Source organism: Erinaceus europaeus, chromosome 17 (genome assembly GCF_950295315.1).
Source record: "Erinaceus europaeus chromosome 17, mEriEur2.1, whole genome shotgun sequence".
Lineage (NCBI taxonomy): Eukaryota > Metazoa > Chordata > Mammalia > Eulipotyphla > Erinaceidae > Erinaceus > Erinaceus europaeus.
This window is the reverse complement of record NC_080178.1, coordinates 25,624,941-25,640,754: the sequence shown is the minus strand read 5'-3', so window position 1 is coordinate 25,640,754 and position 15,814 is coordinate 25,624,941. Positions and strand designations below refer to the sequence as shown.

Here is a 15,814-nt window from a genome sequence, read left to right as displayed (position 1 = left end):
AAAAATAAAACATTAAAACATATTTGCTAAGAATAAAACATTAAATTCATCACTGATACCCCAAGATAAATGAGCACCCTCACTGGAAAATTCAGATACACTCATTCTCAGCATAGAAACTTTATGAAAGCACAAAGTTTCTGCTGCCCTCACTATACAGTACAGTAGGCGGAGACCAGCCAGAAGTAAATATACAGGAACAAGAGAAAAATAGACATTATTTCTGTCTTCCTGAAAGGAATTATATGAGAGTACGAGAAAACAGAAAAAACCACCACCTGAGCAGCAGAGTTTCCAATTTTCCCCACCCAAGTGGGTCATGCCAGACACCCCACCTAAAAAAATTATTTGTTCAGCACCTAGAAGACAAGGAGATAGGGTGTTCCATGGCAGGATTCTGCTTCCTGAATTAGTTTAGGTTTATGGATTCCAAAGAATTCAGGATCATCAACTGAAACGAGGCTGATGACACACCTCCAAAAGATGTTTCCAAAAATAACATTTTTAATGAAAAGTCTACTAGAAATCAAAACCTACCCAGGTGGTAGTTCTTACCGGCTTTCCCTACTGTCACCCACTAAGGACCCTTAAGAAAGAAATGAGCCACAAGCCAAGCCAAAGACATGCAATCCCGTGCACTCCTTTTGACCTCTGCCCTCCAACATGCATTTGGGAGGATTTACAATCAATCCCTCTTACTCATCCCAACTTTCAGTCCAACAATCATAAGGTTTTGGGAATTTCCTTACTGGGTTTAGAAAGTACGGCCTGTTCAAATACTTATCAGAGCCAACATTTTTTTTAGTACATCTTATACTACTTTCAAGTTCCCATCTCACTGTTCACATTGACACACTTAAAAAAAAATTATTTATTTATTTTCCTTTTTGTTGCCCTCATTGTTTTTTATTGTTGTAGTTATTGTTGTTGTTGATGATGTCATCGTTGGATAGGACAGAGAGAAATGGAGAAAGGAGGGAAAGACAGGGGGAAAGAAAGGCAGACACCTGCAGACCTGCTTTACTGCCTGTGAAGCGACTCTCCTACAGATGGGGAGCCTGGGGGGGGGGGCGCTGAACCAGGATCCTTACGCCTTTGCACCATGTGTGCTTAACCCACTGCGCTACCGCCTAACTCCCAACACACTTCTTTGCATGGATTGAATTGACCTGCAGCTTCCATTTGAATCCTGTAGCATGTCAGTGGTCCTCAGACTTGTTCTGCACTCATTCTGGTGGACAAATAAGTCTCCTTTCTAATGTACTAAAAGAAACTTTGCTAAGTGCACTGAAAAAGGGAAAGCAGAGTTCTAGTCTCAAGTCCAGTCTCATAGTTCTCTGTTTCTTTTCTGATCTTGCTTTGTGGTCACTATACAGGCTCTGACTCTGAGGTAGGTCCAACTCTGGGTCCTCAGAAACTAGAGTAGTATCTGTCAGAGGAGACTTCAAATACAGACTGCATGAATGGGTAGTTTACTAGTCTTATTTCTCTTCAATATTAAATCTTAGTGTCTCTGAATCTCAAACAGTACAACAGTCTAGAGCATAGTGGGTTCTCAAACTATATTTGTTGACTAAGAGGTTTTGTCCTTAACAGAACTATGTTTTCACCCTGCAAGTTCCATCCAAGATGTAGCAAAAGAGATTTCATTCCATTGTGTGTGTGTGTGTATATATATATATATATATCAGCTTTCAAAAAAAAACACCTATCATGAACATATAAAAGCCAAACATGTGATGACTCTCTTATAAATACTATTCCTCCTAGAAAGCAATTTAAAAATTAAAAAGAACTCTAATGTTCGTAATTGCCTTTTCAAAATCACATCTGAAATAGTCACAATTCTATGTAGGCTACTGGAGGCTTCAATACTAACTTTATCTAGATACATTGTGGGGATTTTCTTCTTTGATAGGAAATAGCATTCTGGGATAGACATTATCTGCTTCCTGCTGGACCCCTAATTGTTGTGTTTGCACGTCCTAGAAATTGCATGCCCTGAGGGGGAAAAAGGACTCCAGTGCAGCTACTTTCAAGAAGCAGCAAGTCAGGAACACTGCCTGCTGCATGGTTTTACGGAAATTTCTCTCAAGAAGGGTAGTCACAAGCCTGTGAACAGTAGGTGACAACATGTTTGGAGAGTTAATAATCTGGGGAAATAGAAGGACAAGGATGGGTAGTTTGAAAATATCCCCTAGTGGGGGGAGCTACAGGGAATCTGTTGGAAAGTGTTCTAAGGCATTTATTTATTTATTTATTTATTTATTTATTTTGCCACGGAGCTGGGGCTCCTTGACAGCACTGCAAATCCACCGCTCCCAGTGTCCATTTCCTTCTTCTTTTTTTTTCCTTTTATTTGATAGGACAGAGAGAAATTGAGAGGGGAGGGGAAGACAGAGGCAGAGAGGGAGGGAGATAGACAGACACCAGCAAACCCGCTGGGGAGCAGAGAGCCAACCAGGGTGCTTGCACACGGTAATATGTACTGTTGGCTAGGTACACCACTGCCCAGGCCCTATACGCCTATTTGTACCACTCTCTTGGCAAACAGGAAGCAGAAGTTTAAAAGCACTGTTGAACTCTGGAGGTTCCCTGGCTTCTGGGTGATGAAGGATAGTGAAGAGACCATCTTGAATATTCCTAGAGCAGTGTATTTCCACCATATTATTTGGAGACCAGAATTCCATCCTCTCTAGAGCCAATGTCAGGAAAAAGAAAATGCACACCATAAATAGGAGTAGAAGATACCCTCCTCATTGAGTCTGAATAATCCTCCACAAAAAGAATGCAGTCGATCTGGAAACCCGTTTTAAAACAAATCTCAACCATCCGGGGGAAAAGGCAAAAAGAGAAACTCAGTCAGAAGTAAGAGGGAGATGTAAACGTTTTTCAGTGAAGAAAAAGGACAAGTGGCAAAACTCTGGAGTGATTAATAGCCCATACAAATCAGGCAGATATTAAGAACCTTCTCTATAGACTGAAACAAAATACTCCTAATCAGACTTAATTTGATCAGATAACTCCTTCTGTCGTGCTTGTTTAGACCAAAAACAATGGAATTGTTTAGTAAATCATGGTTGATGACCATGACTGAATATGATTCAACTGATAACATAAAGTAGGTTAAACCATAAATTCCATAAAGCCAAATGGAAAGAGAGTAGACAGACTGGTGTGCATACAGTGTAATGCCAACTTTCTGAAAGCACTATCCATTGGGAGTTGCGTAAAGACAAGAAGAAAACAGGCCAAAGTAAAAATAGCTTCAATATCAGGTTTGCACTGCCATCATAACCCTGAGACAAGTGGAGAAAGGAAGTTCTTAAAACCTTCTATTACAGCACTTCTTAAACCAAAGTAAGGGAAACAGAACTGCAGCTGGAAAGAAACAAACAAAAAAACCTGTAGACAGTAGAAATCAATGCATACCAGGCACTGAAAGCTATGAGTCGACCTCCCCAAGTGATGTCACCAACTTTTAGAGGTAGGAGACAATCAACGCATGCTTGCACACCACTCGGGATATTGGAGATGTTTCTGTGAAAGAATGGCAATTAGAAAAGCATAGTGATTCATTCTCCTTACTGGTGGTAGGGGATTTCTCTGAGTAGTCTTGTTCTGATGTTGGGTATGCAGTTGGCAGGAGGGTATGGAAGATGCTGTAGCCTACGGAAGTGCTTCTTTCACTGGGGGAGCCACTGCTCATGTCCTCTTCAGGAGCACTGCTGGGGTTGATGTCATTTGGATTAGTTCTATACTCTCCTTTCTTGGTGTAGCGGGTGCCATCACGGTTTACAATATCTGGGAGAGGGAGAAGGGGAGGGAGAGGGGGAGGGAGAGGAGGAGAGGGAGAGAGAGAGAGAGAGAGGAATGGAGGGAGAGAGAGAGAGAGAAAACACTTTTAGAAATGGACAGCTGGCATTTCGTGGACATAAGAAAGACTGGGTTATATGAAAGTTACCTTTTTCATTAAGAAAAATGCCTACCTACCTATCTAGTGGGGATGAACTTGAGGGTGGAGAGGTGACTGATACACTAAGAAAGTGAACCCTCCCCTGTCCCCATGCCTTGGGGATGAGAGACAAAGATCATGTGCTTGGAAACTTTTTATTTGAGTCCTGGCTCTTATAACTTAGACAAGGTAACTCTCTGACCTTCCATTTTATCCTTTGTTAAATAAAGATTGTATTACCTTTTGTTATGAATGATCTATGATACATTATGAAGTGTTCAGCACAGTATTCAGAATATAGTTGATGCTTCATAAATCATATTCTCCCACCTGGCCCCTACCCTTCCTTCTGCAGGGCATGTACAATTTGTTGCTCTATATTCCATCTATTTTCAAAAGGGATTTGAAGTCAGAGACAAGATAGGTATTAGCCTCCAAAGACAAGTATATTGGCAAATACATGAATTAAAATTTCCTTCTAAGGAACAGTGTCAGTAAACCTCTACTCCTGGCTAGGAAGTGAGCATGCCTAAAAATTGACAGAACCTCTGTCAACCACTGGAAAATTCAAACTTGAAATTAACCAATGCAGATTACATAAAGGTCAAAATTACTGGTTTAAATAAGCAAATGACTTGGATGGAGACCAGGAGAAAAAGCAAGAATGGTTTCTTTTTAAGGAGCCAGGGTCTCATGCATGCAAGATTTCAACATTGCTCAGCTGGCTTTCTTTTTCTCATTTAGATAAAGAGGAAAAAACACCACAGTACTTCCCATATGGGGTCAGGGGGCTAGAGCCTAGGCTGCACACATGACATGGTATGTTCCCTACCCAATGTGCTATCTCTCCAGCTCCGGAATTTTATGAATATATATATACATCTTTTTTAATTAATGTATCTTATGTAGGAAGGGATGTGTCAAGTTTATAGTGAAATAAAAAGATCAAATAAATGACAGAACTCTGTATACCAATATGCTTCTAGAAAGAAAAAGTGGTTTTTAAATTACCAAATTTTAGGGATCAATGTACTGATGTAAATCAGAGAGCACTTTCAAACCACTTTAGGAAAAGGGGAAGGAAGACTGAATTACAGTTAATGTCTCTAGCTTTAGGGAAACGACCACTGTTGTATTCAACTACAGACAGAATGTACCTGATTCCTTTACCTCAAATACAGAAACTCAATCAAGATTAGAAAAGATACATACTTATGGTAACTTGTCCTTCAAAGGAATTGGGCAGGTCCGTGACTGATGTGCAGTCTTCTTCAAGTGGAGCTATGGGGTAGAAAAGAAAGAACAGCTATAAAAAATGTAAACAAAATCTATTCCAATTTCATTTAGCTAAGATTAAGTTTTGTGATAATTTACTCCATCTAACTTTTTTCCCCTTAAAATTAAGTCTTCTAGAAAATTAGCTGATACTTCTGATACTTTCCCCACATATATTCAACCTCATAAATTTCTAGATATTTAATTGTTTTCCTACCCAATGCAACCCATTAATTCCTGAACAAATTTATTTTTTCTGTATCACCTTCTGTGTTAAGTTGGAGGTAAGATAAAATAAGACAAACATGGTCCTTTTCTAATGAGGTATATATTAGATGTTATTTTTTAAAATTTTTAAAAAATTAATGTGGAAACATTCCTCTATAATCCCAATAACAGACAAAATAATGGAAAAGCAGTCAATAAATAAAACAAAACGTCTATCAACATGAAATGTATGACAACCTGAAGTTTGAAATAAAATAATTTACTTGATAGAAATATTTAAAAGCAATCTAATATGTAGTCTTTTATTAAAATACTAGTTTAGTTTCTAATTTAACTAATAGTCTTAAGCATCTGTTCTAGATTCTTCTCAAATGCAGTTTTCAGTTGTCCACCTTTGATCTAGTTGTCAAAATATTTCCTGAGACTAGTTTTTGACATTATTTCTGAATTCTTTTTTTGTTATCTGTCAATATTCTATTTTACTCCCTTCTTTGGAATAAAATTTTCTGACTGAAACTTGGACCTGCTTGATTGTCCAGAGACATTGCAACTAGCCCTCAGAGAGTCTAAAATCTAAGTAAATAAAATCTCTAAAATCTGATCAACCCTGCATGCCATCCAGTGAGCAGAAGACTACAGAATATCTTGAGAAACTACTCCATTCTCACTCAAATGCATGGAGTCATGAGACTTTGGGTCAAGCTCTAAAAAATTTGGAAAGCTTTACGTTGGTTTTAATAGTAAAATAAATTGAGACTAATTTATATATTACAGTTTGTATACTGTGTGAGCCCTAATGTAAAACATCAATTTCTCCAGAGTTGTTTCTTTGGTAAGGAAGAAGGAAAAGATGTCTGTTTGTATGTATTTATGGATGGATGGGTGAGAAGGTGTGTGGGTAGGTGAGCTGGTGGGGAGACAGATGGGTGGGTGGGGACATAGATGGGTTTATAGATAGAGGCAGGTTTAGAGTCTACAATCACAAGCAAGACTGTTATCATAAGTATGTTAAGTACTTTTTAAAATAAATTACTGAATATTTGAACGCCAGACAAAAGCATAGGTTGAACAAAATCAGTTTTGGCTACTTCCCAGTTCCTAGGAAAATCTTTTCCCAGAGATAAGGGGTAAGGGTGTCTCACACAGGCCTATTTATTTGGTTTCACTGTGAAATTAACTGACAGCTTCATGTATTCAATAGGAGAAAAACAGGTTAGAGGAGAAAAGCAACCTTGCTAAAGTTAACTACAATATTTCTCAGAGGACTCTTCAAAAAGAAAGTCACCTCTTTTGGAAAGGTCATTCTTTGCCATCTGATCTAAATCAACCCTTCACTCTTTCCTACACCCATCACTACCCCATATTGTCTAGCTCTTATCATTTCTTCTTCAGGATCACCACTATCTACAATTATCTTGTTCAATTTATTTGATAGATACTAATGGCACAAGTTCCAACCTCTATTGCCAACTACCCATCTACTTCCACAAAAATATGCAAGTTTTTCAAGAGGAGTTATAATATTATCTGTCTTGGCCACAACTTTAACAGGTGATAGAGACAGAGGCACTCAATAAATATTTGTTGAATGCATGAAAAAGAATTATTCTAATTTCCCAGGGGTCCATTCTTCCACTTGGCATAGCTAAGATGCTAAATTCCAAAGTAACCTGTAAATACAAGGAGGTGAAGTAGCATTTGGATAAATCCTCAACAACAGTGATGCATGAAATAATTAAAGGCAGTTACAGATAAGTCCTTCTATTCATTTTAAGCATTTACTCAATGCACATATGCCAGATCATATAATTAAAAAAAGAAAAAATTGAAGATGTTTCTGACCTTGCTTTTAAGGCATACACAAGTCATTGAGGACAAAAAAGAAAATTAATGTGTGTGTGTGTGTGTGTGTCTTCATGTATAGATTACTTCACTGCTCCTGGGACACTATTTATTCAGACAGAGAAAGAGACAAAGAGAGAGAGACAGAGAGAAGAGACAGGAAAGAAGAGAAGAAAGAGAAAGAGAAAATGAGAGAGGGAGAGACACCATAGCCCTGATGCCACTGTGCTCATTGTTGTGCTGGGACTTGCCCAGGGTTGCATGCATGGAAAGTCACATGACCTGTAAACTAGGTCTCTGGTTTTAATTAACATTTTTAGAGTTGTATAGCTTACACGCCCCTCTAATAATTAATTTGAAATCAGGACATACAGTCAACCTGGGAAATCTTGAAGAGAACACATCTTGGACACATAACCAGAAACTGTCCAGACCTGCAAAAATACTTCTGACATTCTTCTGTTGTACAGATATAGAAACAGGCCTTGGACTCTAGCTTCTTACTATGAGGGACTTAACAGCTGCTTCCAAATGTAAGCATAGCTGTAGGGAATAGTAGTGCGCTAGGGACTTTTAGCAGCTAATAGGGCATTGTGTCAAAAACACAAAGATAGTTTTGTAAGTGATTAGAATATTTGTTCAAATAGACTCCCCTCATGCTCTAATTCACTTTAACATTTATAAAGAACATCAGATCTGCTAAGTATATTAAGACAGTGGTGACCCAAATGTGCAATTAATATACTCTTGCTCCCATATCAGATAACAGGATCTCATTAGACAGCCTTTCATGCCATTTAATGAGCATGGCAATGCTGGGAGAATCAGGTTTTCTGAACCCGTGGGTTTGTTAGAAAGATTCTAAATTGGAGGGAGTTGGGGAGGGTGGGGCATGTGGGTGAAGGGCTGGGAATCTTCAATCTCAGAAACCACGGCTCCTCTGTACCAAAACAGCTAAGGGTAACTAACATTAACTATTCAGTCTAACCAATCAGTTTCTGGACAGAAAGACACACTCCCCATTGCCTGATATATTTTAGGCATCCAAGAAATGTTTGTCAAAACAATAAGACACCACTTCACTCCTGTGAGATGTCATACATCAGAAAAGGTAACAGCAGCAAATGCTGGAGAGGTTGTGAGGTCAAAGGAACCCTCCTACACTGCTGGTGGGAATGTAAATTGGTCCAACCTCTGTGGAGAACAGTCTGGAGAACTCTCAGAGGGCTAGAAATGGACCTACCCTATGATCCTGCAATTCCTCTCCTGAGGATATATCCTAAGGAACTCAACATACCCATCCAAAAAGATCTGTGTACACACATGTTCTTGGAAGCACAATTTGTAGTAGCCAAAACCTGGAAGCAACCCAGGTGTCCAACAACAGATGAGTGGCTGAGCAAGTTTTGGTATATATACACAATGGAATACTACTCAGCTATAAAAAGGTGGCTTCACTGTTTTCAGCAGATATTGGATAGACCTTGAAAAATTCATGTTATGTGAAATAAGTCAGAAACAGAAGGATGAGTATGGGGTGATCTCACTCTCAGGCAGAAGCTGAAAAACAAGATCAGAAGAGAAAACACAAGTAGAACCTGAATTGGAATTGGCTTATTGCACCAAAGTAAAAGACTCCAGATCCAAGAAGGATAACAGAGGACTTAGTGGGGGTTATATTGTTATATGGAAAACTGGGAAATGTTATGCATGAACAAACTATTGTATTTACTAGGAATTAATGTTTTTGTAATACATTAATTCCCCAATAAAGAAATAAAAAAAACATAAACAAAGAAATTTTTGTCAAATGAATGCAGAATTACTCCCCTGAATGAGGTGTCTTACTGAAAGCAATCTTTTTTTTTTTTTTTTCCTCCAGGGTTATTGCTGGGGCCCACTGCCTGCACTATGAATCCACTGCTCCTGGAGGCCACTTTCCCCATTTTGTCGCACTTGTTGCTGCTATTGTCATATTGTTGTTGGATAGAACAGAGAGAAATTGAGAGCGGAAGGGAAGAGAAAGATAGACACCTGTAGACCTACTTCACCGCTTGTGAAACAACCCCCCTGCAGGTGGGGAGCCTGGGACTCGAACTGAGATCCTTATTTAGACAACAGGGAGATTGTGAGCTCTGAAGCCCAGCCCAAGGGTGGAGGAGACAGTTCTATATCAGGTATAAAACATGGGAGAAGGGTGAGGGGGGGTGTGCTGCTGCCTGATTGCCACTGGTGGTGGCACGCCCTTTTGCAAAAGAATAAATGCCTTACTTCAATTTCTTATTTTTTGCCTTGACAGGTAATTTTAATTGGACGTCATTTACAACAAGAGATTAACTTGCCCAACCACATTGGTATTTATCTCCTGTTTATTTCCATGTGGGTTTCATTACAATGCTATTACAATGAACATTGGGGGGTATGGACATGGAAACTGGGTATAGGTCATGTATCATTTTGCTTCAGTTGGATGGATTCCCCTCCTGGTGAAACTCCATTTTTGCTCTTTTGTTCTTTGTTAAATCCCAGTGAGATTCAAACATTCGGTGAATTTCTCCTGTTTTGTCTCTCTCTGTACAAATTTAGTGAATTGTATATATTTGACATAATTTACTGGCTTCACAAATTCCATTCCAACTAAGCTCTTGTCTTAGTTGCTACTGTCTCTTCATTCCAAATTCTTGCTTGCACCTCTGAATTTCCACTCTGGTCCTCACTGCTCAGGCAGTAGTAGGTGGGTGGTGTAGCCTAAAGCTACCGATGTAATCTTACAGTTGCTCTGATGAAATGATATGTAAGAACTTGCAAAAATAAATAAATAAATGAATAAAAGAAAAAGAAAAAATCCAGAAGCAAGCAAAGAAGCAAGCTGTTTCTAAGACTTTGTGAAAACTATGGTGGTTATCTTGGGGAGGTGGAAAGTTAGGGACACTGAACTTTGGTGGTGGGTGTAGTGTGGAACTGTAGACTATAATAGTACAATTTTGATAATTATTTGATAAAAAATTGTTCTGATGGCCTTACTTGAGCTTTAAAAAAATCCATGCAGATTTTCTATTCTGCTGCCATATGTAATTATTAGTGTTTGTCTCATTAAAAATGATGCTATGACATACTATACAATAATGCCTGAATTAAAATAAATAAGTAGATAAAGTCTATGTCTCATACAGATGTCTTAAGTCACTTTCAAGTTAATTTACCCCCAACTCTCCCATCTTTAAGGAAACTAACATGCCAAGAAGATATGGCATGTAGAATTTGTGACTTGTTTCTCTCCTGACACAATCCCAAATCCCAGAGTCCACAGGCAGAGCCACTACTCCAGCCTGACAGTGTACAATCCCAAATCTTTAAGAAGAACTGAAGACCACTTTGAGAAGTAAGACATTTGATGGCTGACATTAAGAAAAAAAAAAAAAAAAGACATTTATCTGTTTACCCTTTTCAAAACACTCTAAAAGCTCATGTTGCATAAAGTTCTTTTATTTTTACTGGTGTCTGAAATTGAGACATGTAAACATGACTGAGCTAGTGGAGGTGGCCCGTGCATTTTCACTTGGCTTTATTATTCTCTAGGTTTTTTGTTTGTTTGTTGGGGGAGTTTCAACTGTTGAGTAAGGGTAATCTAGAAGATCAAAGACCTATTGCATATTCTCTCAAACTTATCTTCAACCTATATAATGTCTGCCTTTAGTGCAAGTCACTGACTTATACTCTGTATTGTCCATAGTTTCATGAAATTCCTCCTATTGATAAATCTGCAGTGACTCCCCACCACATGGAGAATAAAAATCTAGACTCTCTGCCATAGCCTACTTATATGAGCTGCTCCAGACTGCCCTCTTTGACATTATTCCTGCATTCTCCTTCTGATCACCAGACTTCAGCAACCACTTTGCTTCCATATACCTGACTTCATTGGCTGTCCAGGCTGCCCGAGGCTTTTTTAAGAATTGCTAACAAAGTTATTGCTGGTGCCTAGTGCCTGCAGGACAATTCCATTGCTCCCGGCAGCCATTTTTTTCCTTTTAAAAATTTTATTTGTTATAATTGATAGAACAGAGAGAATTTGAGAGGGGAGGGGCAGATAGAGAGGGTGAGAGACATCTGCAGTATTTGCTTCAACACTTGTGAAGCTTCCCCTCTTCAGGTGGGGTTGAAGGGCTTGATGTCCAGGGCTTTATTCCCTCACTTCAATCAGGGTTCTTTTAAATGTGCCTCTGCAGAGGCATTTCCCCCGATCTCCTTTTCAAAAAAATAGCACTCTGTTACCTCTACTCTTACTTTTTTAATGGCATTTATCACTCTCTGGGCTTCCCGGAAATTATTTAATATTTGTTTACTGTTGGTCTTCCCAATGTAGAAGGCAAGCACTTTAGAAACAAGAATATTAGCTTTTCTGTCCAGTTTTTTTTTTAATAAGTATCTGACACATGAGTGGAAGTTATACAAATCCCCACAAAAGTCAAGAGTGAACCACTGTCAACCATACTGCTAGTGACTCTTGTGTCAAAAACATCTTCCAAAGCAGGTAGTCAATAGTCCGCTGAGAACCAACCTGAAGCATTGAAGCAATACGTGTCATACTGGGAGGTGTTGGATGGGAGGATGTACACTCCTGTTTTGTTTGCAGCACAGATGGAGTTGGGGTGGATCCGGGGGATCACCACGTGTCCATCTATGAACCCATACCTGCAAGAGAAAAAACAGAGGTTGTCTAGCTGGAAGGCTGGGATGGGGGTTTCCTAACATCCCATTCATTGACATCTCATACAGTGCAATGCTTTATTCAATTCCTCACTTCCCCAGGGGGGGGGGCTTTAGAGAGCTCAACAATGAAGTTATGTAGAATCCAAAAATAACAGTAGAAAGAGAGAGAGAGAGAGAGAGAGAGAGAGAGAGAGAGAGAGAAAGAGAGAGAGAGGGAGAGAGAGGAATCAACAAGGCTGGTAGTGGCAAAACGATTTCACTATGATTCTCTAAAAAGAATTTTACTTAAATCATAGATTCATAAAAGAACAAATTTGCTTCATATAAAATTTGGGGTCCATGGTGTCAGATCAGTTTAAAGAAGCACAGGGAATCTGAGTCATGGAAGAGAAACGAATGACCATTTTATAATGTGAGGTCTATTAGGACTCTCCATTACCTTTACATTGTCCAGGGGAAAAAAATTAAATGATAGCTTCCATCAAATAGGACAAAGCAGCAAGGCAAGTCAATAGCAATGCCTCTTGTTTATCAGGAATTTTCCAGAAACAGAACAGTTCCTGTAGTGTTAACAGCTCCTCCATCCTCACCATGGTTTTCCTGGAAGCATTTAGAACTGCCGACCCTTTCAGAGACAGCATCCAGCACCAAGCCTCTTTAGTCAACACCATGGTGGCTAAACATTCACAGCACATTTCTCTGATAATTAATCCCTCAGTAAATGAGATGTGGCATGAGAAAAACTACTATCTGCAAGGGAAGAGGTGGTGGCTGGAGGAAAGCCGAGAGAGAAAAGCTAAATCCAGCAGGTTTTTGAAAATGCAAAGCTGGCTAAAAGGCACAATATAAGATCCCTTTAATCTTTCCTGCCAGGGGCAATAGCACACAGTGCATCGCCCTGCAAGACCCATGGAAATGGCTATGAGCTTAACGTTTCTAAGTACATAGAAGTCATTATGGCTGTGTTGCAATTGAAGTTCACATGACTAATTCCCCTTCTGAACAGACAGACTGGTTTCTCAAAAAAAAAAAAATTCTTAGCTTGGTAGGGGGAGGGAAGCAATTAAACCTTAATACATTTCTATCTATCTGAGCATTGCTACTCATCAGGGTGGGGCAGACAGAAGAGAGTAGCTTCTAAGGCTTTATCCTAGTCTATGAGACTCTGCCATTTGTCCCCCGGCAGATGACTGATTCATCCTTACCTGGTAAGTGAAATTAGAGAAATGAATTTTGTAACACTTTATACCATATATGGGTGAAATGATAGATTTCTATATTAATGGAACTGTTTTTCATTTTTTCTCTTTCTTTCTCTTCCCCCTCACCCTCTTCCTTGTCCGCCTCCTTGTCCTTATCCTCCTCTTCCTCTTTCTTAGCATTAATACTCTTTGGTGAGTGTACCGAGGAGTATTAATACTCCTTATATGTATATATTAATACTGCCATTCTAAAATCTATAATATATAATACTGTCATTCTAGTGTCTATATGCTCTTTGTCAATTATTCTTAAATTTTTGTCACTTCATATTAAGTCTTGCTGATTTATGTGTCCTGCAAGAGTTAGGGATCTCAAAATTCACGTGTGTGTGTGTGTGTGTGTGTGTGTGTGTGTGTGTGTGTGTGTGTTTATTATACAGTTTACTGCATATAGGGAGGGAAGAAACACTCAGCAAATGTATGCAGAACACTTTCCTCTCCTTTCTGCTCTCAACCCTTCAGGAGGGAATGGTCGCTTAAATCTTGCCTTGGGCTCAGACAAAGCAGAACTGAAATCCAAAATGCTTCCCATGCAAGTAAAATGGTCTAGGGTGACCTGTGGGGTTTCACTAAGCTGCAGTTGCTTCATCCATGAAGTGAGGTAACATAATGGCCCCATGATGCAGTCTGAGGATTCTGTGAAGAGATGTAGGTATGGGCAGAAGAGCTCTCAGTGTCTAAGTTCTGCATGATTGACCAGTGGGAGGAGTAAGAACTTGCTTCACTTTCAACATTTTAGAAAAGTTTGTATTTCATAAGTAAACCTGATCTGTATTTCACAACCAAATGTGGCTTACTAAATCTACTTACTTGGGATAGTGACCTAGTCAGGCTCATATTTAAACAATTAGACCTGGGAACAGAGTAATGGAGTCTGCTTATTAACTTTCCCTTATTGTAGTCTACAGTTTAGACCTGATTGCTCCAGGGCTGTCTCACTTTCTCTTTTACTTTCATGTTCTCTCAGATCTAACTCTGAACACACACTGATGTCTACATGCACCTGCTCTTTGTTCGACAGTACCGCTGTTCAGTAGCCTTCCTGCTGTAATGGAGATCCTCCAGAATCTCTGCTGTCCAGTATGGCAGCCACTGTGGGATAACAGAAGTCACTGAGCATATGACAAGTAGCTGATGCCACTGAAGAACAAAAAGTTTTATCTGACTTAATCTAAATTAAATTGAGAAGAGATTTCTACATATGGCTGTCTTAAAACAGAGAAACTTCAGAGTGAAAATCTTCTTTTGCCCTTTCAGAAGAAATGTCTCAACTGCCACTTACAATAGGGGTGCCTTTCTCTGTAGCTAAAGACAATCTGAGGACAGTATTTATTAAGTTATATTTAATGACCTACAGAAAGAGTTTTGTCACTTGTCTTTAAACGTCAGTCTGTGTTTGTATGTATATGCACTGCAGAGAAGAGAGAAAGAGGAAACATGTTACCTAATTACATTGGGGGAAAAAAAAAGGTTGTGGTGGAAACTTTGTTGTTGGGATTACCCAGTGTTCTTTTAGTGAAAGCAAAGCAAACCAAAACACTTCATCCTGGTCCTTTCCACTGTTCGCTTTTTTTTTTTTTTTTTTGCCTCCAGGGTTATTGCTGGGATTCAGTGCCTGCACCATGAATCCACTGCTCCTGGAGGCCATATTGCCCTTATTGTTGTAGCCTTGTTGTGGTTATATTTGTTATTGTTGATGTCATTCGTTGTTGGATAGGACAGAGAGAAATGGAGAGAAGAGGGGAAGACATAGAAGGGGAGAGAAAGACAGACACCTGCAGACCTGCTTCACAGCCTGTGAAGCGACTCCCCTGCAGGTGGGGAGCCAGGGGCTTGAACCGGGATCCTTATGTCGGTCCTTGTGCTTTGCGCCATGTGCACTTAACCCTCTGCGCTACTGCCCAATCCCCCCACTGCTAACTATTAATGTGCACCACATGCCATAGGGCTGTCTGTAATTCAAAAACATAAGACATTGCTTGTTGTGATCAGTTTGTAACAGAACAGCTTGAGGAGGGCTGAAACCTAGTAGAATGCCATTGTGGCTCCATTTAACTACTTTCCAGTCACTCACAATAATAATATGAATAATCCTATACCCTTTTATTTACCTCTCAAACCAGAGCAAGGAAGAGAGAATGAAAGAGAGAGGGGTGTTTTGAATAGTCTGCTCTAAATCCAGAAACATAGCCAAGACTCCACCAGGCACATATTTATTTTGAACACTATTATTTGGTTTAGGTTTTCTTGTGGTTTCGACAATGATATTTCATGTTTCTTCAAAGCTAGAGAAAAGCTGCAGAGGCACTTTAGGTAAGAGGATTCCATTGCATGACCCTTAATGGTCTCCTCTGAGCAACCTCCCTGTGGTCCAACAAGGTGTTTTCTGGCGCGCTTGACATTCCAGCAGCCAGACAGATTCCAGAATGACTGACCAAATTAATGGATGGGGCTGACCCTGAAGCAGTCATTCATTCATAACTGTCAAAAAGAGACCTTCACAGTCTGAAGCCCCTCCCCCACCCAACCCAAGGCAGCA

General features: G+C 39.5%; 2 protein-coding genes across 14 annotated transcripts in view; one reads left to right on the top strand and one right to left on the bottom strand.

The window, feature by feature from the left end:
• Nucleotides 1-15,814, top strand: part of LDLRAD3 (low density lipoprotein receptor class A domain containing 3) — an 852,030-nt gene that overhangs the window by 568,020 nt on the left and 268,196 nt on the right. The gene's annotated exons all lie outside the window — the stretch shown is intronic.
• Nucleotides 1-15,814, bottom strand: part of CD44 (CD44 molecule (Indian blood group)) — a 106,643-nt gene that overhangs the window by 42,457 nt on the left and 48,372 nt on the right. For all 11 annotated transcript variants that reach the window (XM_060176591.1, XM_060176593.1, XM_060176592.1 and 8 more), the window contains exons 3-5: nucleotides 11,862-11,995; nucleotides 5,168-5,236; nucleotides 3,589-3,804 (exon numbers count right to left, since the gene is read on the bottom strand). In XM_060176591.1, the coding sequence (XP_060032574.1) occupies nucleotides 3,589-3,804; nucleotides 5,168-5,236; nucleotides 11,862-11,995 (419 nt within the window). The remainder of the gene's footprint in view (nucleotides 1-3,588; nucleotides 3,805-5,167; nucleotides 5,237-11,861; nucleotides 11,996-15,814) is intronic.